The 24,336-nt window shown below is 42.7% G+C and overlaps 1 protein-coding gene across 1 annotated transcript in view; it reads left to right on the top strand.

Moving 5' to 3' along the window:
• The window catches only part of wdfy4 (WDFY family member 4), a 312,072-nt gene that overhangs the window by 228,334 nt on the left and 59,402 nt on the right, over positions 1 to 24,336 (top strand). The window contains exons 49-52 of the mRNA XM_072583190.1: positions 8,364 to 8,403; positions 9,664 to 9,783; positions 11,509 to 11,623; positions 17,597 to 17,706. Of these exons, the coding sequence (XP_072439291.1) occupies positions 8,364 to 8,403; positions 9,664 to 9,783; positions 11,509 to 11,623; positions 17,597 to 17,706 (385 nt within the window). The remainder of the gene's footprint in view (positions 1 to 8,363; positions 8,404 to 9,663; positions 9,784 to 11,508; positions 11,624 to 17,596; positions 17,707 to 24,336) is intronic.

The following is a 24,336-nucleotide window of genomic DNA, read 5'->3' on the forward strand; positions in this document are numbered from 1 at the left end:
CGTCGCCAACTCCTGTGTGATGTGCAGCCTGCAGGGATACTGTCCCTCAGCTAAAAACATAGGTGAATGCATCTCTCAACTGATTGAACTTGGTATGTGTTCCTCGATGGAATGCTTCTCCTGCTTTCCCCAATCCACCCATCATTTGATCTTCCCCATCACATCCTTTAGAATTAGGAACAGGGGTCAGAATACTCTTCCCCAACCACAAACAAACTCTCGGTCTCTTCTTCAGATTTTCTCGGTAGTTACTCCGCACACAGTCACCCAAGGGTGGAATCGAACCTGGGTCCCTAGTGCTGTGAGGCAGTAGTGCTAACCACTGAGCCACCGTGCTGGCCTTTTCATTGTAGCTCAGATCTCCACTTAAGATTTAAATTTAGTAGTTGTCACAGTGTTCATTACAATAACACCCATTATGTTTATTTCCCTCCATATAGTAGCTCCTGAATGCTGTCTTAATTTTGAGATTCCACATTGATTTGCAAGGAATTCATGAGCTCAATAATTTCCAGTTTTTTTTTCTGATAACCATGTAGCTGAATATTCCCTCTTTCTAGCTTTGAAACAGTTCAATCTGTTTTGCAAACTCCCTCTCCTCTCACACCATCTTGCTTCCATCCTCCCTCTCCCTTGTCGCAGTGTGACCTCTTTTCTTCTCCTTATCTCCTTGAAGCCTTCTCCCCCTCTCATCTGACCATGGAAATCCTATCTCTCTCTCTCTCTTGCCCCCAACTTGCCCACCAGCTCCACCCAATATCCCTCCTGACCTACTCTCTTGTGACTCCCCTGACAACTGGGCCGAGGGTAGCACAGCAGCTCAGTGGTTAGCACTGCTGCCTCACAGCGCCAGGGACCCGGGTTTGATTTCAGCCTCTGGCAACTGTCTGTGTGGAGTTTGCACATTTTCCCCGTATCTGTGTGGATTTCCTCCGGGTGCTCCGGTTTCCTCCCACAGTCCAAAGATGTGCAGGTCAGGTGAATTGGCCATGCTAAATTGTCCATAGTGTTCAGGGATATGTAAGTTAGGTGCATTAGTCAGGGGAAAATGTATGGCAATAGGGGAATGGGTCTGGGTGGGTTACTCTTCAGAGGATTGGTGTGGACTTGTTGGGCTGAAGGGCCTGTTTCAACACTGTGGGAATTCTGTCTAACTCATGCCCGTCAGGTCCCGTGACTCCTTCCATGCTACGTACCTCCTCCACATCACAGCGCTGGGTTTCATCCTATGTTTGCTGCTGATGGGTTTCCTACAGGGATAGAACCAGCCCTGTGATTGGAGGTGAGGCTGGCTACGCAATGAGTAGAAGGTGTTTTTCTCAAATCACCCTTATTATATTTTTACACCACTTTAACTCTAGTCTCTCTCATTCCTTTTTTTAAATGAAAGTTTCTCTCTATCTACTCTATCCAGACTGCTTACAAATTTGAAAACGTCTATAAAGTCTCTCCACTGGCGTCTCTCCAAGGAGAACAGTCCCAACTTCTTCAAACTATCCTCATCAGTGAAGTTTCTCCTTCCTGGAACTGTTCTTGTAAATCGCTTCTGTCCTGTTTCTTCAAAGGGTTCACATCTTTCGAATAATGTGGCCCCCTATAGCTGTACCATCAGCTCAGGTATAACAAGTATCTTGTTCAGAATCTCCCCCCTTCTCTTGGGGACCACCCCCATTAATAAAACTAAGAGTATTGTATGTCTGCCTGTCCTGCCACCGTCAATAATCTGTGCACATATACACTCTGGTCCCTCTGCTCCTCCACCCCATTTAGATTCTGTCCATTCAACCTGTGGTGACATCTTGATTGAGTTTTTGTTTGAGGGCGCATTTGCCTCTGCTCCTGTGTAATCCAATTCTATTGCAGGGTCAATGAAGCCAGGTCCCCCAGACCCTTTTGATTAGAATCATAGCATCCCCATGGTGTGTAAGTAGGCCATTTGGCCAATCGAGTCAACACTGACCCTCTGAAGAGTGACCCGCCTAGCCTCTACATCCCTGAGCACCTCTAGCAATTTAGCATGGCTAATCCAACTGACCTGCACATCTTTGGACTGTGGGAGGAAACCAGGAGCATCAGAGGAAACCCACACAGAATGTGCAAACTCAACACAGATCGTAACCTGAGGGTGGAATCGAACCAGGGTCCCTGGCGCTGTGAGGCAGCAGTGCTAAGCGCTGTGCCGCCTAATGGATATCACCTTTCCCCCTGGCCCTAGAAATCTACGCTCTGCAATACAAACCTCTGTACTTCATTTCGGCAAAATACGACAAATTATTTGTAATGTTTAGTGAACTTATTTCAAATTATAGACCGGATTTTGGCTGATTTTCTTAGGTGGCTGTGCCTTCTCTAAACTTGAAATTTTTCTCCCCAAACCCTCTCTGCTTCTTTATCTCTCCCTTTACCTCGAGATGTTCCTTAAAACCTATATCTTTGACCAGGTTTTAGGTCTAATATCACCAATTATGCTCCTGTGAAACTCCTTAAGACATTGCATTATGTTAACTGTGCTATACTAGTACATGTTGTTGGTTAATTTTCTATATGGTCCCATTGGTGGATCAATGGGTTGAGTTTCTCCTTTCACCAGTGCGAATGAGAAGGGAGCACAGAGCTGGGTTTTAATCTATGCTTCCAACATTAGTACATAGAGGTAAAGCATGTCCAGTTAAGATTGTAAAGTAAAATGGAAGTGAAGTTCCCTTCAGTCATTTTAGCTAAAAAAAACACACAAGGATTGTTCACTTTGTACTCGTACAACTGAAATTGTTGTCAGGATAAATGTAACCACCCAGGTGACTGTGAAATCAGCTCACGCTGTTTACATGTTGCTAACTTTCACATATAACACAAGCCTAAAAGGATATGCAGTCAAGGCTACATGCCTCTATTCCAGGCATTTGTGTCAGGTTTGATTTGTACTCAGGTGCTGGAGCAAGTCAAGCATTAACGCTGGACCAAGTGAATTTGGCTTATTGAATAAATGTCTGAAAACAGTGTGGGTCCTGTGGTTGTTGATGGGAGAATGATGGGAATCAGCCCAACAATGGATTGTATGGATGTAGATAGAGTCATAGAGATGTATAGCACAGAAAGAGACCCTTTGGTCCAACCCGTCCATGCCGACCAGATATCCCAACCCAATCTAGTCCCACCTGCCAGCTCCTGGCCCATATCCCTCCAAACCCCTCCTCTTCATATATCCATCCAAATGCCTTTTAAATGTTACAATTATACCAGCCTCCACCAAGTTCTCTGGCAACTCATTCCATACACGTACTACTCTCTGTGTGAAAAAGTTGTCGTTTAGGTCTTTCCCCTCTCAACTTGACTAAATAGAGTCATAAAGAAAGAGAGATGTACAGCACAGAAATAGACCCTTTGGTCCAACTTGTCCATGCCAGCCACAAATCTTGAATTAATCTAATCCATTTGCCAGCACTTGGCCAATATCTCTCTAAACCTTGCCCATTCATGATGTTGGTCAACAATCAAAGTAGTTGAAACACTATCCAGTCTAGCAGAAGGCACTTGTGGGTGGCACGGTGGCATGTGGGCAGCACGGTGGCACAGTGGTTAGTACTGCTGCCTCACAGCGCCAGAGACCCGGGTTCAGTTCCCGCCTCAGGCGACTGACTGTGTGGAGTTTGCACGCTCTCCCCGTGTCTGCGTGGGTTTCCTCCGGGTGCTCCAGTTTCCTCCCACAGTCCAAAGATGTGCAGGTCAGGTGAATTGGCCATGCTAAATTACCCGTAGTGTTAGGTAGGGGTAGATGTAGGGGTATGGGTGGGTTGCGCTTCAGCGGGGCGGTGTGGACTTGTTGGGCTGAAGGGCCTGTTTCCACACTGTAAGTAATCTAATCTAATCTAATCTAATCTAAGAGTTGCTGGGGCTGTCTGAGACTTCCAGAGAGGAGGGAGACAATTAGAGCTGGAGGGAGGGGCAAGTGGAGAAATTCCATTCTTTTTGAGAGTGGCCTTTAAGCCCCTGTTGCATAAATAGCCAAAAGTACCAATTAACAATGACAGCATTGATCTTAACAAAATACTTGATTGCTAGTGGAGGCACAGTGATTAGCACAGTGCCAAAGACCTGGATTTGGTTCCACCCTTTGGGGGTTGTCTGCGTGGAGTTTGCACATTCTCCCAGTGTCTGCGTGGGTTTCCACAGAATGCTCCGATTTTCTCCCACAGTAGTCCAAAGATGTGCAGGTTGGTGGTATCAGCCACGCTAAATTGCCCATACTGTCCAGGGATGTGCAGGTTAGGTGAATTGACCACAGTAAAACCCCCATGTGAGGTTACAGAAATGGGTTGGGGGGCGTGAATTTTGGTGGGATGCTCTTCAGAGGACCAATACAGACTCAATGGGCTAAATGGCCTCTTCCTACACTGTAGGGATTCAATGATTCTTGGCTGTTTGTTAAAAGTCTCAAAGAAAACCAGACTAAATCTTAAACTTAAAGTGAAAATCTAGAATGACATATGCAAGGCAATAATAAAAATACATACAAGGGGTGTATTGCATTTATGTCCCTGAGTACATGCCGGTGACTTTAAAGGTGGCAATTGTTTTGGTGTATAGTTATTAGCCTCTTGACATTAGCTACTGTGAATCAGTTGTGAACTGGTTGTTATGGTGTGTTTCATCCTGCAGACTTAGATGGAAATAGTTGCTAGTTAAACAAAAACACACAGTAACTCCCACTTAATTCCTGAACCAATGATGTGTTCCCTAAAAGCTATTTAATAATAGCTTGCTGTTCTTCACACACATACGTTCATTGTTTGCTGTACATCGCCCTTTCACACAGCGTGGAGAAGAGCAGGAACAGTTTTCAATTTTTCTGTTTAAACTATTATGTTTAAACAAAGAAAAGAACACCTTCGTCCTGCGGGGATTTGCTGTCTCTGCTTGGATTCCTGGATGTCACATGATCTCTTGCCTTCACTTGCCCCCAAGCCAATCCTATCCTGTGACTTCCTCCATAGCGTCATACAGCAGGGAAAACAAGCCCTTCGGTCCAGCCAGTCCATGCCAACCATAACCCTAAACTAAACCAGTTCCACCTGCTTGCTCCCAGCCCATATCCCTCCAAACCGTTCCTATTCATGTACTTATCCAAATGTATTTTAAACATTGCAATTGTGCCCATATCCACCATTTTCTCAGGAAACTCATTTCACACACAAACCACCCTCTCTATGAAACATTTGTCCCTCATGTCTTTTTAAAATCTCTCTCCTCTCATCTTAAAAATATATCCCCTAGTCCCCCATCCTCAGAAATTAACTCCCATTAATGTTATCTATACCCCTCATGATTTTATGAACCTTCATAAGGTAATCTCTCAGCCTCCTACACTCCAGTGGAAAAAAAAGGTCCCATTGCACTTAGTCTGTGAGAAAAATTAATGAGCAGAAAAATCAGTTTGATTATCTTCTGGTTGGAGACTAATGCCCAACTCTGGAGCCATTGTTCAGAAAGGGTGTTACATTCTTAGAGAGGATAAAGGGGGTTGTCTTTTAACTGAGTTATCCCATGGTTCACATGGAGAGGTTAAAAAATGCTGGGATTGTTCTCTTTAGGAAAAAGGATCTGAAGGTGTGACTTATGAGACATTTTCAAAAATATGAGGAGCTTTGATAGTGAAGGTAAGGGAAAACAGCAAGTTCAGCTCCATTGTGGAGTACGTTGCCTGAATTTCATCTTGCAGAGATGACCCAACATTCATCTGAATCACTGAGGATAACTTGTTTCTATCAACATTATCCCATCGCTTCATAATTTTAAACATCTCAGAGAAGAAAATAGACCTAATTATTCAACATGTGGTTGCATTAAGTAATTGAATACTGTAGAGCAGAGTATAATTGTTAAGAATTAGATTCCATCACCAAATGAAGGCATGTATCAAATCTGTTTATTGCATCTATCCAGATATACAGAATGGGCCTGATTTTCACTTCCTGAAAATCAACTTGCTAACATTGAGTTAAAATAAAGCTTATTCATGTCTTTAAGAGAACAAAAAAGAAATTGCCCTGTTCTTTTCCACTGGGAGGCAAGTGAATTTTTGTCATTCCTTACCAATCCTAAAACTCTTCAATTTATTAGGAAAAAGTTAAGGTCTTTGCAGGTTACGATGGCTCAGTAGTTAGCACTGTTGCCTCACAGCGGCTGGGACCCAGGTTTGATTCCACCCTCAGACGATTGAGGGAGTGCAGAGTTTGCATGTTCTCCCTGTAACTGCGTGGGTTTCCTTTAGGTGCTCTGATTTTCTTCCACAGTCCAAAGATGTGCAGGTCAGGGTGGATTGGCTATGGTAAGTTGCCCATAGTGTCCAGGGATATGCAGGCTAGGTGTATTGCATTTATGTCACTGAGCACGTTGCCGTGACTTTAACAGTGACAGTTGTTTTCTTTTGTGTATAGTTATTAGCTTCTTGACATTAGCCATGCAGGGTTTCAGGAATAAGCAGGGTCTGGGTGGGATGCTCTTCAGGGAGACAGTGTGGAATCGATGGGCCAAGTGGCAAATATAGATTCTATAATAGCTGTCAAAATCTGGGTCATTGCTAATTCATAATGTTATTGTGTTATTGTTGGCATGGTACAGAGCAACAGTGTATTTCCTTCAAAACAACAGGTGCCAACCAGTTCTCCATCAGAGCCTATTATTTCACTTCCTTGGCTACCTGGTTTCACAGTAAGGTTCCATCGTCAGTGAAATAGATTTGTAAATTTTGAATCAGCAAAGACTTCAACAACAGAGAATAGATCAGTTTAGGCTATCTCTTTGACATGGACGGGTTGGATCGAATGGTCTGTTTCCGTTCTGGACACCTTTATGATTCTGTAACTCTAGAACAGCATCAGCTCATTTGTACCCTGACACATTAAACTCTAAAAGATTGATCAACTTTTGACATTTTATTATTCCTAGCTGCAGAAACCTGCAAGCTGTTTATAAGCAAACAAAAACCAGGGCTTTACTTATTTGAGATTAAGCCAAATGTCAATCCTTCATCTCTGTCTGTCTGCCACTAAGGTAACTTGGTATACTTTATGATGTTGGTCACAAAGTGTTGAAAGTTAAATTAAATCTTTGCACTTTATCTGTGAAATGATTGCATAGAGACTGGTATCTTGCTACCAAGTCACTCTTTATTTATGTGTGCACTGTACATGGGCAGTGACCAGCCCCGAGACTGAGGGAATTTCCTGTTTTTTAAAAAAATTTTATTAAACAGTACAAATTACAAACAAACAAGAGGTTAACGTTAACAGCTGTAAACAAGAAACAGCAACTTACAGGGGAAAGGGACAGCAAGCCAGACCCCAAACCCCAGCGTACAACCAGTTCTCAGGGAAACGAAGATGAACCTTGAATCCCACCTTACATTATCAAAAAAGAAACCGTAAACACAATCACATACAAACAGTCTGTTAAAATGAACAATAAAACACAAACACCCCTGGCAACCCAGCAAACCACCCGTCCTTCCCACCTTAGCCACTCAAAGACAGCCCGGCCTTATGCCCTTTACGGATCTCGGTCCATCTTGACACTCCTTCCAGCCACTTCTAGGACAGCCCCTTCTGTTTAATCTCCTGTTTATATCTGTCAGCTAGGTTTCCCTGATTGGACCAGTTTATCCACCTCAATCAAGGATCTCATAGTCAATGAGATGTACTTCGTCCTCATTCCAATCACTACAATCTGTAAATATAAAAATAATTAAGGATCATAAGGTCACTGTACTTGGATGCAAGATCATCTATGACAGTTGCTTTTGTTCCATGTGAACAATTGTTAACCCTCAGGGACATCTCTAAAGACCTCGGTTAAGAATGTAGATGACAGCAAAATACTGTGGATGCTAGAAATCTGAAACAAATGCAGAGAATTGTGGGGAAACTCAACAAGGTTTGGCAGCGTCTGTGGAAAGAGAAAGAGTTAAGGTTTCAAGTATGATCTCTTCTGAAGAAGAGTCACACTAGAGTTGAAACATTAACGCTGTTTCTCTCCAAAGATGCTGCCAGACCTGCTGCTTTTCCCTAGCATTCTCTGGTTAAGAATGCATTTGCCAAACAGCTGTCTTATTCTGAACAGCAGAAGTTAAGGTGTTTGCAGGTTATGATAGCTCAGTGGTTAGCACTGCTGCCTCACAGCGCCAGGGACCCAGGTTTGTTTGCATGTGGACTTGTATGAACCGAATATCCTGCGATAGCAGTACACACAGTAATCCCATTGCATTGCCATTACATTACTACCATTAAGAGAGCTGTGTGTAAGTTTGATTTCTATTTTTATAATGATCTATTAATAAAGATTCTCCTGTTGATTTTCCCCTTACACAGAAAAACAATGGGTGAGAAAGCAGTTACACAGAAATGGCAGGTAAGATGCACTTTGTCTCACCTTGGTAGGGCTAGCTGTTGAGAATGTTGCCTGAGTTTGCTTTTCAGGCATTTGACTTAACCTGGTGTACAATCCGACTCTTCCATACCTACAATACCGACAATGGGACACACCACTATAGATGAAATTGGGTCATTTACTGATTAAGTTCTTCCACCTGATGTTCCAAATGGTGGGTAATTGAGCATGTTTTTTTCCTGGTTTTGGAATTCCAAAGAGCCTGACTCCTCGTGAAAAATAGTCCAATTCTAGTCTGTGCTTAAATTTTGAGCTTTCGTGTTCACCGTTAAAAGGTGTAGATGGGCCTGTAGGAGCCAGTTTTCCTGAACAGTCTTGCCCACTCGCATTGTACTCAACACCTTAAACCTCTCAAGGGAGCTCTTTAGTTGAACCCACAAAACTGGTGGATTTGTCATTTTAGTGAATAGAGCACAGTCCATCAGAGCGCTAGCATGCTTATCAACTCTGGACTGATCTAAGACTGACACTCCCAAGTCGCTTTGTGCCAAATACCAAACCCTAAACAGATGTGTAGCATTCTGAGAGGGCTAGACTGGGTAGAGGCTGAGAGACTCTTAGTCCTCTGACTGGACTGTCGAAAATTAAAGGTTTTCATCTCAAGTTCAAAAGCTGGAAGGTTTTTGGGCTGAAATGAGGAGAAATTTCTTTGCTGAAGGCGATGTGAACCTTTGGAAGAATTCTTTATCTCAGAGAACTGTGTATGTTCAGTTATTAAGAATATTCAAGAATAAAATCATTGACCAGTAAAAGAATTGAGATACAGGGTTAGGATGGGAAACTGAAATTGATGCAGAAATTCAGCTGTGATCTGAAAGAATGGGAGAGTGAGTTTGCACGTGGCCCTTTTTCTTATGCTTTTATGTCCTTGTGCCTAGCTATGGATATGTTTTATGAATTTTGGTTTTCTGCACTGCAGTTTCAATGCAACAATGTGATATAGCCATTGTGCTGGTCATTTCTACAGGGGTCGATCTCTTGTATTGACACTGGTGGCTTCCTCATCTGACATTGCACACGACAGTTATCAGGAGAGTCAGATATTTAAAACTAGTTAACATTAGCATAGCACCTTTTGGATGAAACTCAAACCACCAATCCATTACAAAATACTGTCTACAGTCCACCAAACGTTTGCGGTGGCTTGTAATTAATATAGCAACTGCAATAAAGTGTTAATTGTTGGAGTTTTTTGATGTGACTTTTTTCCATCTGTGGTAGAAAAGAGAGATCAGCAACTTTGAGTATCTCATGTACCTGAACACTTTGGCAGGGCGAACCTATAATGATCTGATGCAGTACCCAGTATTCCCCTGGATACTTGCTGATTACGACTCTGAGGTAGGTGATCAATTGTGCAAGGACAGAACTTGTATGTATTTGTTTATTTATCATAAGCTTTCATGTTCTCGGGACACACTTATATGTACATACGTACATACCAGGAATTACTTTAGGAATTTAAGTCACTTATTATGTAGGCAAACACAGCAGCCAGATTAGATGTGGGAAGATCCCAGAAGCATCTAATGGTATCAGTGATCCATTGGCTTCCTGCTGGATGATGGTACATTCTTGCCCGTAACTACCGTGTCACGTCACAAACAAATACAAATCTTGCTTTTGTTATGGGGGTATGTTTGTAACTTCCTATTTGAAGTCAATGTAAATTCAGTCTGATTTCATTTGTGTACATACAAATTCCAGGTATTATGTCACTTAAATGTAAGTACATTAGGATAATCCTCATAATGTAAGTTATGCTGCCATTTATCCAGACTCAACTGCTCCTTGAATGCTCTCCTAGCTGACTTCACACTCCCCATAAACTGAAGTCATTCAAAGTCTTACATTTTCCACATGTTACGCTGCCTCCATGTTCACTTACCTGTAAAGCATGCATGTGGAGATCTTCAAGAATCGATAGTCCTTCTTAATTGCTTCCTTTCATCTCTGCAAACTGTCCCTATTTCTTTAGGAACCCATAATGACCTCCTTAATCCATCCACCCAATCCCAAAGGCCATATTTTTCCTCAGACACCATGTTACAAATCTATCCACCAATTGCAGATGGCGCACCCCCTTCAACATCCTTCAACAGTGCAGAATATTCAGCACTCACTAAGATGTTAGGAGGTTTATAACGCGCTGCTGCTGCTGCTTTTCCACTTCAGCTATAAGTGAGAATTCTGCCCCGTTTATGTTATCATCATACACATGTGATACCATATACTTTTGCCTTCAATCTTATTGCTCAGGTTATCTGTCTCCATAAAGATTTTAAACTGCTTTAATAAGGCCATCACTCCCCACATCCTTTGTCTCAGCGTAAATAGTAACTGTTTGTTTCTCCTTGTAACATGTATGGCAGAACAGAGTTAACACTTCAGTTCTGAAGAAGGGTGTTTGCACTTGAAAAGCTGCCAGACGTACTGAGTTTCTCCAGCAATTTTTGCTTTGGTTTGTTTCACATCTTGGGCATCCGCATTTCTTTGTTTTATTAATGCTTTAATTGTTGTCTCTGTACTCCAAGCAACACAGCTTCAATGTATAAGGTGTTATAATAATATATATTACTTGTTTAACACTAGAGATGGCAACAGTTGAAACCTTTCGTAAGTGTGTGTTTGTGTGTGGGTGTGTGTAAGTGTGTGTATGGGGGTATGTTTGTGGGGGTGTGGGTGTGGGTGTGTCTGTGTGTGCGTGGGTATGGGTGTATCTGTGTGTGCGTGGGTATGGGTGTGTGTGTGTGTGTGTCTGGGGGGGTGTGTGTCTGTGTATTTGTATGTGTGGGTGTGTCCTTGTGTGTGTTTCTGTGTGTCTGTGTGTATGTGTATGTGTGGGTGTGTGTGTGTGTGTGGGTGTGTCTGTGTGTGGGTGTGTCTGTGTGTGGGTGTGTCTGTGTGTGGGTGTGTCCGTGTGTGTGTGTGTTTGTGTGTGTGTTTTTACACCTCCTTCAATGAATTACAAGTATTCCAGTTCACTCAACGTTGATCTATTTGGCTCTTGAATGTTCAAACACCCTTAACATTCTTTTTATCATCATGTTTGTCTTATACTCCCAGGAGTTGGATCTGACTAATGCAAAGACATTCCGAGATCTCTCGAAGCCCATGGGAGCGCAGACTGAGGACCGGAAAGAAAAATTTGTCCAGCGGTATTTTGAAGTTGAAAATGATGGTTAGTATTTTCTCAGGAAATTGGAGGGAGTAACGTGTGAGAAGAAAGAACTGACCAATAGTTGAAAATGTTACAAGGGTCTGATGAGGTATATGTCGGTAAAGCTAGCAGTGGACTCAGGAGTGAGGGGATCTGATTTTAAAATGAGAGCTTATGTTCTTTGGAGAAGAATATATTTCCACACCAAGGATAGCAAACAACTGGAGTTCTCTCTATATATACTGGAAGTCACTAAGGACTAAGGTTGTTTTATTTCTGTTTGTGGCGGGTCGAGGGATGTGGAGCTATATATGAGTAAAGTATGCTGCAATCAACATCTACATGAATGATAGAATAAACTTGAAGGGCTGAATGGCCTGCCTTTGTTTCTAATATTCCCCAGGAATAGAAGACTGCCTGGCCTTGAATCAGCTGTGTTGTTTGTAAATCAGTTCACACTGACCTTGCTGGTATTTTGGAATTTGATTTTTTTTTTTGTTCATTCTGTCATTAGCATTCATTTAGAACATTACTCCTCATCCCGCACACCTTTCTTTCAGTTCCCCACCAGTGCTTCAGACTGTTCTCCCTCCGTTGATGGATAGGTTGGACGGCACAACTCCCAAACTCCTCTGTGACCTCCAGCAAGGGCTGAGATTTCCTCTTGTTGCACATTCACAGATCTGGGTATCTCTGGCTCAGCCAGCATTTCTTGTCTTATCGCAGTTGCCATTGAGAGGCTTTTGTGATTGGCACAGCAATTTTTTGCCCATTAGAGAATTGCACTCGAGAAGTTGGTCTTGAGCTGCCTCTTGAACAGGAATAGTCCATTTGCTGTAGATACACCCACAATGCTTTTAGGGCAAAGGTTCCAAACAAATTTAAAGTATTCACTTTTCACGGGTTTGTCTAGCCAGTAATTAAACAGGCTTGCAATGCCCGGATGCTGTCCAACCTGCTGTGCTTTTCCAGCACCACACTTTTCGATTCTGACTCTCCAACATCTGCAGTCCTCATTTTCTCCATGGCCACTCTATTGACAGATTATTACAGCAATAAGAGTTTGGGAACAATAATGTCTTCTGAACCAAATGTCTAATATCCAATGCCACATAGCAGGGTCGTAGCTGACACATCCCTTCCCGAACCTTTGGTTGTTGTAATACATGTTGTTGCTTTGACTGGTTGGTGAACATAGTACAGCTAGCGAATCGAACATAGGGTTAGCCTGCCCTGTACAGCCCTCGATTACACTGGACTGTCTACTTCCCTATTAGCCATTGCCATTCAGTGCTACAAGTTACAAACAAGTGCTGTCTTATCCAAATTGGATTTTGGAAGTAAACTGATTGTAGGTGATCTGTGTTTAGAGATTTAAGTCATGATAGATCACAAAACAGAATTACAGATTTGTAATAGTGCAGAAGAAGGCCATTTGACCTATTATCTCTGTACTGGCTCTCCAAATAAGCATTGGGACTTAGTGCCATTTTTCTGCATTTTCTCCAGATCCCTGCACAATATTTCAAATCAATCTGCTCCTTTTGAATGACTCAACTGAACCTGCCTTGCAAGCAATACATGTCAGGCCCCAACCACCCTCTGTATGAAGTAGCTTCTTGCATAATGTTTGCTTCTTTGTATTTCCACTGATATGCAAGTTTTCTTTTTGTATTCATTCATGGGATGTGGGATTTGATGACTGGGCCAGTATTTATTACTCATTGGACTGTTTTAGTATCTGAGGAGTTATGTGTGGTGCTGAACATTATGCAACCAGCAGCAAACATCCCCGCTTCTGACTTTGTGATAGAGGGAACGTCACTGATGTTTGGACCTAGGTCAGTCCCCTGAGGACCTCCCCTGAGCTGACCAGAAATGATCACGACCACCTTCCTTTATGTCAGATATGACTGAGAGGTTTCCCCCAGTTCCCATTGACTCGAGACTGAATTGGTCATTTTTCCAAATTGTCCAAAATGAGTGCAGAGCGAAAAGCTTTGACAATGTTTGGCTTTTTTTTCCCCAGTTCTGTAAAACCAAATGACTTAAATGGCAAGTCAAGCATCAAAGTGGGCTTAACACTTCAGATCAGAAAAGGCAGCTATTACAGATGAACAACTCATGTTTAAGAACATGAAGATGAGGGGAAGAGTTATTAGAAGATACTAATAAGATAAACTGGAGAAACAATGCTTGGTGTGAGATCCAGTGTCTGCAAGAGAAACTGAGAACTGAAAATAAAAGAGAGCATGAAAGCTCTGATGAAGCCCCATTCTTTGAGCCAGAATATGATGGAAGCAAAAAGCATGAGACCCTCCCTGAGCTGTATATCTGGAGGGAGATCTCCATTCTAAACAGCAGCCCATCATGCACTCCCTGTCCCTGCTCCTTACTATAAACCGTTCATCATTAACATTCATTCCTGATGGGAAATCAATGCTCTAGTATTTTAACGACAGTTAACAGGACGTTTTGCTAAAAATATACAAGGCACTAGTCAGACCTAAAGTACAGTGAACAATTATGTTTCCTGTATCTAAATATCTGGCATTAAGAATCTACCGATGACCATGAAACTATTGTTGTAACATTGAAAACACAGCTGTCAATTTGTATCTAGCAAAGCCCCCTCAAACGGAAATGTGACAATCTGTTCCCGGTGTTGTCCAAGACAGCTGCCGCGCTCATCTTTGCAATACCGCTGCGTATCTGCTTGAGAGATGGTCATCTCACTCAAAACATGGCACCTCCGACTGCGGATTGATCCCTCAGAACTTCAGCAAAGGTGCCTCACTAGATTCTTTTCGCCGAATCTCTGGCGGTCAGTCTAACACCGAGGGACCTCAAGCCAAGTGTGTGACCCATTGACGTAACACACGCACAGTCTTGACTTAGATTGTGTGAAGACTTTGTAAACAAATCCATTTCATGTAACCTAATATTGCCCATTCCATCTGCTTTTCATAACCCCATTGAGTCGCCTTTTTTAATGTTTCCATATATTTTGAATATTGCAAATGAAGAGAAGTAAAATGTAGCAATATTAAGGGCATATCTAGAATAATAACCGTACAACTCGATGCAACAAATTTAATTGGCTTGAATTTATTCCCACATATCTTCCTCAGGCATTCAATGTTCCAACAAATTAAATCAGAGAGAAAAGAAGCGTTATAACACTCACTGAAATTCTAGATGAGTCTGCAGTTGTGTGTTTTTTTTTGCTTGCAATCTATAATCTGGGTATTTGTGAAGACTGTGCTGTAAATCTATTCTCTCAACTCTTTCCTTCTGATGTGTGTTGTTTCTCTGTCAGCTTGGTCATCAGGGAGCTCCACAAGCCTCCCAGATTTATGCTTAACGATTGTTCCCTTAAATACTTGAATATATGTTCTTGAGACTGCAGTACAGGATATTCAGATGGAATAATGGTGACTGCTGCTTTGTCATGGGTAAACAATCTATTCTTATAGTATTCCTGCAGTTTGATTGACATTTGAGTTGTCTGTAAGCCACCCACTCACCTCCCTGCTCAATTTTCCCATCAGAGATTCCGTTTAACTTTTCCTGTAGCCTATTTTCTCAGTTGGTAATTCCCATCATCCAGGTTGTACAGGTCCTATTCTCAACCAGGTGTATCGATGTCATCCTCAGTCTCGTTATACAGTAACCTCTTCAGTCTGGAAATCTGTTGTTTGGAAACACCAGTTGTCCAGAAATGTTATTGAACAAATAATGTCAATCCACGGCATTGGCATTATTTTAGTGCAGTATTGTTGGGAGCAAAAAAAGAATGGAAAATGGATAAGCCACAGAAATTGTCTTCCTGCTTTATAATGTTTTATCATTGTGTATGTCTCAGATAAATATTAATATCGATCGTACTGTTCCATTTACACACTTGTGGTTAGGCTTTCTGTGTCTCGGAGAAATATTTATATTGATAGTGTTTTTCTTGGGGTTAGGCATTCTGGTGTAATTCTACAATCCAGAAAAAAACAAATTTCCTAAGCATTCCGGCCCAGCGAGGATATCGGTGATTTTGTTGTACTCTGATGTTGATGGGTCTGGCACAAGTGGCATTGGAGAACCGGCCCAGCGGTGAAAGGTGGTGCCTGAGGATTGGCAACTTCACCACTGGTTGGTTCTGGTGTAGACAGCAGTGAGGCAGTGGAGGAGGGATGGTGGCACAAGCGTTGCTGATGATGATGAGCTGGTTCACGACCAATGGACTCTCTTTAAGCTATACCTTTTTAAAACCGTTCAAAATGGCGTTGGATCGTGGTGACAGTGGGAAAGCTTTTCACTGTATTTTACTGTTTTTCTCACTGTATGATACACATGACATTTTTAAAAAGTTATATAGATTTCATTCTCACCTGTGTGCAGATCTTTAGATTAGATTAGATTACTTACAGTGTGGAAACAGGCCCTTCGGCCCAACAAGTCCACACCGCCCCGCCGAAGCGTAACCCACCCATACATCTACATTTACCCCTTACCTAACACTATGGGCAATTTAGCATGGCCAATTCACCTGGCCTGCACATCTTTGGAGTGTGGGAGGAAACCGGAGCACCCGGAGGAAACCCACGCAGACACGGGGAGAACGTGCAAACTCCACACAGTCAGTCGCCTGAGGCGGGAATTGAACCACTGTGCCACCGTGCCGCCCACCGTGCCGTCTTATCCCATCTGCTCAGCATTCCAAGTTGTTTGAGCTCTGATTTATCTCTGTCTCAGCTCATTTGAACACCTGAACTTCATGCTATTTGATATGCTTTCCCAATAACAATAAATTAACACAAATACAAAAGTGAAATCCTGCAGATGTTGTAAATATCAAATAATTTACTATAATACAATGAAGGATATGTAGGTTAGTTTGATCCTAGAGTAGGATAAAAGGTCGGCACAACACTGGGGGCCAGAGGGCCTGTATTGTACTGTTCTATGTTCTTAAAATCAGGAAGTTCTGGAAAATATTCATTAGGTCTGTGGAGATGGAAAAGGAGCGACTGTTTGACCTCATTGATCAGGCTTACCTCTTCATCTCGGTCTTGATCTTTCAATTGACCTCGTGTACACAGCATTTTAGAAGGAGTATCAATTCCAGATTTCTCCTTCCAATTCTCCAAGGAGTCCTTACATAGCACCTTCCAAACCCATGACCACTTCCATCTAGAAGGACAAGAGTATTAGAGATATGAGATGCACACCGCCCCCCCCCCCCCCCCCACCCCCTCACCCCATCCCCACACAGATGGCTCAGTGGTTAGCACTGCTGCCTCACCGAGGGGTTCGATTCCACCCTTGGGTGACTGTCTGTGTGGAGTTTGCACGTTCTCCCCATGTCTCCGTGGGTTTCCTCCAGGTGCTCTGGTTTCTTCCCACAGTCCAAAGATGTGCAGGACAGGTGGAAATTGTCCTGTAGTGTCCAGGGATGTGTAGGCCAGGTGAGATAGCTGAGAGAAATGCAGGGTTTTGGGTATTGAATGAGATGCTCTTCAGAGGGACTCAATGGGCTGAGGGGATTGTATGATTCTCACCTGCACCATCTTACCAGACACCATCCTAAATGGGAACTATGTTGCTGCTCCTTCTGCATTGCTGGTCCCAAATCCTAGACCTCCCTCCCTCCCTAGCTATATCAGTGGTGCACCTACACCACAAAGAATGGACCTCATCTGCACTTTCTCACAAGTAATTAGGAATGGGCAACAAAATGAAGGTTTAACCAGAAATACACACAGCCAATGAAAGTTTTTTTTAAAGAGTAGAGGTAAAGCAGACTGGTAGAGTTCAAGTAAAGCTCAACCATGACCTTGTTGAAAGATGGAATGGGTTCATAGAACTACTCAATGATTTTCCTGTATCCTATCCCCAACACCAACTGTTCCCAGTCCAAAAAGAGCTCCAATTCTGCTTGTAGAGTTTTAATTTCTTTAGTCATATCTTTCTGACCAAGTGAAATTGTTTGATCTCTTCCAGGGGACTTAACTGCACGGTGTCACTACTGCACTCACTACTCTTCAGCGATAATTGTTGCTTCGTATCTTGTCCGAATGGAGCCCTTTACCCAGACTTTCTGCTCCCTCCAGGTACAGTATCCATGTTTCGTCAGCTTTAGAAACAGGTCTCTCTAAGGGTCATTCCGAACGGCTCCATCCAGTTCAGCAATGTCCGTTAGGGAAGGAAATCTGCCTCCTTCCCTGGTCAGGCCTTCATGTGACTCCAGCCACACAGCAGTGTGGTGGTCCTTTCACTGCCCTTTGGAGGTGACCCACAAGCCACTCCAGTTGGGCAATTGTGATGTCACATCCTGTGAAAGAATGGTTTAAAAAAAAGGAGCTGAGCTCTTGGGTCAGGTTCTTGTGGCGCGCAGTGGTAATGTTGTTGCCTCTGGGTCAGAAGGTGCAGGTTCGAAGCCTGCTTTCCCCAGTCATTGTGACAGAACACATCTGAATGGGTAGTTTAAAAATACCTCCAACCTGGGATGTGCACTGATCTGTAAATTGCTGTCTGAACTTTAAAGTGTTTGTAATTTGATTAATTGGTTGTGCTGATAGTTCGGTGGTGTTTTTTTAAAATAATGAAACAGAAGAGCTGGGCTCATTGAAAATAAAGGGCTGGTTCTTGCCAAGTGAATGGATGGCTTTTGGACAGTGGAAAGCAGGTTTTATGTTAAACAACTGATTCACAATAAAATCCCTGTCACTCTCTGACAGACTTATGCTGCATAATTCAAAAATGCACGTTGATCTGTTAAACCTGTGCTGCAGAGTGCATAAATGTCTTAACTTTCTCAGGCTCTGCTCTGAGGCTGTTTCTAGACGGTTAGTTAGAGGGTCAAGGCAGACAGTACTTGTTTTTCCTAGTGTGATGTTGAAACATAAAGGGGTGGTCCTGGTTTCTGTAGCTTGTGGTGTTCTCTCGGATACCCCTATTCTGAAATATCCATTCTTCATGTGTGTGAGAGAAAATGAGGACTGCAGGTGCTGGAGAGTCAGAACGGAAAAGTGTGGCGCTGGAAAAGCACAGCAGGTCAGGCAGCATCCGAAGAGCAGGAGCCCTTCCTGAGGAAGAGCTTATGCCTGAATTGTCATCTCTCCTGCTCCTCCAACGCTGCCTTACCTGCTGTGCTTTTCCAGCAACATTCTTTTTGACTCTTCATATATGTAACTTGAGTCAAATGGCATGAATGACAACACCTCCAACATGTACCAATCCCTCAGTTGACTGTGCCAGACGCTAAGAGGCCCTAACGAGGCCTGAGGACAGGAATCATGTGGAGAGGTTTCCTAAATCTGACATTGTTTCTCCTTGAGCTCATTACGGTGGTGTGTTATATGATCTTGGTATTTAAACTGTTGTTGGAAAGGGTGAACAATAAGTTGTGGCCCAGCCAGTGATGCCAAATCTCGTGATTGAATGCAAAATAAGCAGCTTTTATTATTAATTCCTACTCAATGTGGGCATTGCTGGCAAGACCAGAATTTGTTGCCCATTGGTAATCACTGAAGAATTTGCCAGAGGGTGTTAAGATTCAACAACAATGCTGTGGATCTGCACTCATGTGGGGTCAGACCAGATATGGATGACAGATTTCCTTCCCTGTAGGAGGTTAGTCAACCAGATGGGTTTTTAACGATGATTGCTGATCATTTCACAGTCTCCATTATGTTAGCTAGCTCCCATTCCAACTATTTTCATTAATAATTTCATTCATAATTCTAAATCCCATCAACTACCACAGTGGGATTTCTACCCATATCCCCAACATGTTAGCCCGGGCCTCTTGATGACTAGCCTGGTGACATTTCCGCTATGTCACCATCTCTACTCAGCTTGTGGTTAGACCGCTTTGAAGGGAGATGGTTTAAAAAAATTGATACAAAGGACAGTGAGAAATCAGAATTCTCTAACCCAAAAGGCTGGAGATGGTGGCTGAATTGGGAGGTCTGAAGTCTGAGATTGATAGGTCTTTGCTTGGTCATAGTAGCAAGGGATATGTAACAAAGGCAGCCGTTTGGAGTTGATGAACGAATCATCGAATTGAACCCAGCTCCCCATGCGCTATGAGGCAGCGGTGCTAACCACTGAGCCACCATACCACCCTCAGGCATGATCTTCATGAATGACAGAGCAGGAATGATTTGTTTCTGTGTCCCTGAGCATTGTGCTGCAATGTCAGTCTAGATAATGTGCTGAACTCTCCATAGTGGGCCCTGAAAGGTAGGCCTTCAGACCCAGACAATCTCTGAGACAATTGCTATCTCTGAGCCATTCAGCTTAGATATTCGGAGCTCACCTACAGTCATCAAATAACTACACATGGAAAGCTTCTATTTGGTTTTAGGTATAACGGTCAGAAAGTTTACTTTATTTTTCTTAACGGGCTAAGGGGACCTGTTCTTCCTCAGCCTGAAAAGCACATTTGAATCAAAGTCAATTATTCTTCATGACTGCAGCTGACACCTCTCCAAATGTAATAATCTGAAAACAGCAATATTTTATGAAAAGTTTTTAAAACAGTTAACTATATGCAAAGTACACAGAAAAGCGATTAGAAAAATTTGAAGTTTTCTGACCTAAGACAATAGAATGTAAAAATAATAAATTGTTGTCGATTTTATTAGAGAAATGTGATGCATATTTGATGGCTGCAAACGAAATCTCACAGTAAAGAGATTAGCTGATACATAAAGCATTAGGCCACTGCAGATCCTATTTTTTATTCAAGTAATATCTGTAACCCAATTTGTCGAACTAACAACATTTTGCATGTATATTTCTTTTCTTTATTTGATATCAGTAATGCTTTTATCAGCTATTATTGTCTTTCCCAAGAGACTGCTGTCACTACCTGAACCAAAAGTTGCATTAATGAAATGTATCAATCATCGCGTGCTTCCGGATGGGAAGACGGCTACTCTGCTTCAGAACCTGATCTTTAAAACAAAACAGAGACCAGGCTCTGTACAGCCAGGGATCTTCCCATGCCCTTCTCCCTGGACTATGCTTGAGCTAGTTTCCTTTGAGTGACCTCTGTCAAATCTCAGGAGCTTCTCAACAATAATCAGTCGAGCTTCATGACTGCCCTCTGCTTAGAATCGCCGCACTTTTCAGGATGGGAGGAGGCCATTCAGCCCATTGTCTCGCAAAAAGCCATCCAATTCCATCCCACTTCCCAGCTTTTGCCGTGTAGCCCTGTAGGTGATGGCACGCTCAGTGAATTCCCAAGTAACATAGAGTCGTACAGCACAGATACTGACCCTTCAGTCCTGGTGAAGAGCCTATGCTCGAAACATCGACTCTCCTGCCCCTCTGATGCTGCCTGACTGGCTGTGCTTTTCCAGTACTGCACTTTTTGACTCCGATCTCCAGCGTCTGCAGTCCTCGCTTTCTAACCAGTCCATACCGACCAAACTAAACTAGTCCTGCGCTAGGCCCACATCCGAATGTTTCTTATTCATGTACTTACCTGTATGTCTTTTAAACTTTGTAACTGCCCCTGCATCCAATACGTCCTCTGGAAGTTTGTTTCACACATGAATCACTCTGTGTTTTAAAAAAAAACCTGTCCCTCATGTCTTTTTAAAATCTTTCTCCTCTCACCTTTAAAACAATTGACCCCTAATTTTTGAAATCCCTCACCCTAGGGAAAAAAAACATCTACCATTCACCTTATCTATATCCCTCATTGTTTTACAAACCTCTGTGAGATCACCTCCCAACCTCCTCTGCTCCAGTGAAAAATGTTTAAAATGTATCCGAACTCCCTTTCAAGCAGTGCCTTCCAGTTTCCGACGAGCCTCAGGGTGAAAAGCTCTCCTCTTGAGTGCCCTAAATCTGTGCCTTGTAGCCAGGGACCTCTCAAATGCACAGATAGACCCTTCCCATTCACTCTGTATGGAGACCCCTCATCATTTAATGTGCCTCTATTCAGTCTCCCCTCCGCCTCCACTGGTTCAAAGAAAATAACTGAGGCTTTCCCATTGTTAGAAACAAGATTCAATAAAATTTAGACGAGACCACCAAAGCTGGAAACAAGACAATTTATTCTACAGTCTTGCAAGAAAGGACCCCAATTGCAGAGAGCAATTGAAGTGATGATTACTCAAACTATTACACAGATATACTTTTGAGCTACGTGAGGTCACCTCTTCCAATCCCTACATTACCCAATCTCTCTTACTATTTCGCCTCCGCCCATATATGCTCCATGCCCATTGCCCCCTTCTTTCCAAGTTGGCAATTTTCCCCCTTGCACGTGCTGTCATAAGGTTAAACTCTTATCTCGATGTTCCCTTTGTAACTTCTTTCATTGTCCATAGGTACATTCCATTCTTGTACGTACATCTTAACAATGTATCTTTTTTGTGCTTCGCTTATATGTTTCAGTAATCTTAGCTTTTTGCTGAAACTGTTGTTTTGAACATTATGGTAAAAGGAATTATTTTCTTTAATAAATCTACATTAAAGTTAGTGCTTAATTATCCATAATTATGCACTGAAAAGTAGAGATATTCTTCCCTAAATACCTGCAGAGTTAATAGTTCTGCTGTACCCCTTTTCTGTATGCTTTTCCTATATCTGCAAAAACAACACTTTCCCCATTTCTAACACCATCTTTTGTACAATTCTCCTGTCTGGGAGCAACTTGCAAAGTTCCTCTGTACAACCACACCTTTCCTGTTGTGCACTGACCAGCCTAATGCATGCCTTCATTTCAACAGGGTTAGAATACAGAGAAGGAAAGGATATATATCATTCTGATCAGACTGTATTTGGAATATTTTTTAGATTACTTAGGGTGTGCAAACAGGCCCTTCAGCCCAACAAGTCCACACCGACCCTCCGAAGCGCAACCCACCCAGACCCATTCCCCTACATTTACCCCTTCACCTAACACTATGGGCAATTTAACTTGGCCAATTCACCCAACCTGCACATTTTTGGACTACGGGAGGAAACCGGAGCACCCGGAGGAAACCCACGCAGACACGGGGAGAATGTGCAAACTCCACACAGAGAGTCGCCTGAGACAGGAATTGAACCCAGGTCTCTGTGAGGCAGCAGTGCTAACCACTGTGCCACCGTGCCGCCCACTAATATTGTGAGAAGTTTTGGGCCCCGTATCTAAGGAGGGATTTATTGGCATTGGAAGTTGTACAAAAATGATCACAGGGATGAAGGACTTGTCATATGAGGAACGGTTGAGGACTCTGGGTCTGCAGTCAGTGGAGTTTACAATGATTGTGTGTGTGTTGGGGGGGGCGGGGGTTGGATTCTGATTGAAACTTACAGGATTACTGAGAGGTCTGGATAGAGTGGATATGGGGAAGATATTTCCACAGCCTCAGAATGAAAGGATGACTCTTCAGAACTGAGATGAGAAGGAATTTCTTCAGCCATAGGGTACTGAATCTGTGAGACTCATTGCTGCAGGTTGTGGAGGCCAAGTCATTGTGTGTAATTAAGACAAGAGATGGATGGGTTCTTGATTAGTAAGGAGATCAACCGAAGAAAAGGCTAAAGAATGGGGTTGAGATACATCTCCGCCATGGTGGAATGGCCATGATTGGCCATTGGACTTGATGGGCTGAATGGCCGAATTCTGCTGCCATATCTTATGGTTTAATGTTTTGTACAGTCCAACATTCCCAGATTTGAAATTCGTCAACCTCAGCTCATAAAAGCAAATATCCCATTTTAAAACTGCACGTATCTAGGCTTTGAGTGAAGGTAGTGGGTCGAGAGTGTGGTGCTGGAAAAGCACAGCAGGTCAGGCAGCATCCGAGGAGCAGGAGAATCGACGTTCCGGGCATAAGCCTTTCATAAGGAATGATGAATGGTGAAGGGCTTATGCCTGAAACGTCGATTCTTCTGCTCCTCAGATGCTGCCTGACCTGCTGTGCTTTCCCAGCACCACACTCTCAACTCTGATCTCCAGTATCTGTAGTCCTCACTATCTCCTATTTGAGTGAAAGTAGAATTGGGCTCAGCTTCAAACCTCAAAGTCAAATATCCAGCTGTGACTCCAGGTATGACTTTCGTAAGCAGAGCTCTCACCCAGACAAGGGTCTGCAAGACTACTTGTAGATCCAAAATTCGACAAAAGCCAACCTCTCGGGGAGAAAGTGAGAATGAACTGAGGGGGAGAAAAAGGGCAAGCTACTTCATTTTTATAAGTTTTTAAAAAATATTTCACTCCTGTGGCTTTTACTCTGCAGTATTCGTATCTGTTGGTAATTGTTCTGCTTTGCACAGAAATATGAACCAAAGACATAAATACGTTTGGGCTGTGCGAATTATTCTTTCTCCCCTTCTTTTGATGTTTTCAAATAATTGATTAAACTCCATTGTCCTACAGCACTACCGAGGCATTGTTGCAGTATTAAGTTCAGAGAACTTACAATGTTGTTTGTATGGGGTTGGTATGCGATTATTAAACTTTAATAAAAACATTTCTTCTTAAAAAGAAGTACCCATAGACGTTAAAAAAAATCCAGCTATTAAAACCATTAATCACAGCGTGTATGTGTGGGTTGCCAATTCATGGTATCAGCTTCACTGACACTTCATGATTAGATTTCATGTCTCTAGTGCAGTGTTGGTGTCAGCTGCATATCAATTCATCGTGGAGCAGATATATCTGCATTCAAAAGTTAGTTTGGAAAAGTGTCACAAATTGTGTCAGGTTGTCTTGTTGGAGTTAACATCAGGTA

This window comes from Chiloscyllium punctatum, chromosome 13, assembly GCF_047496795.1.
Source record: "Chiloscyllium punctatum isolate Juve2018m chromosome 13, sChiPun1.3, whole genome shotgun sequence".
In the NCBI taxonomy this organism is placed as follows: Eukaryota; Metazoa; Chordata; class Chondrichthyes; order Orectolobiformes; family Hemiscylliidae; genus Chiloscyllium; species Chiloscyllium punctatum.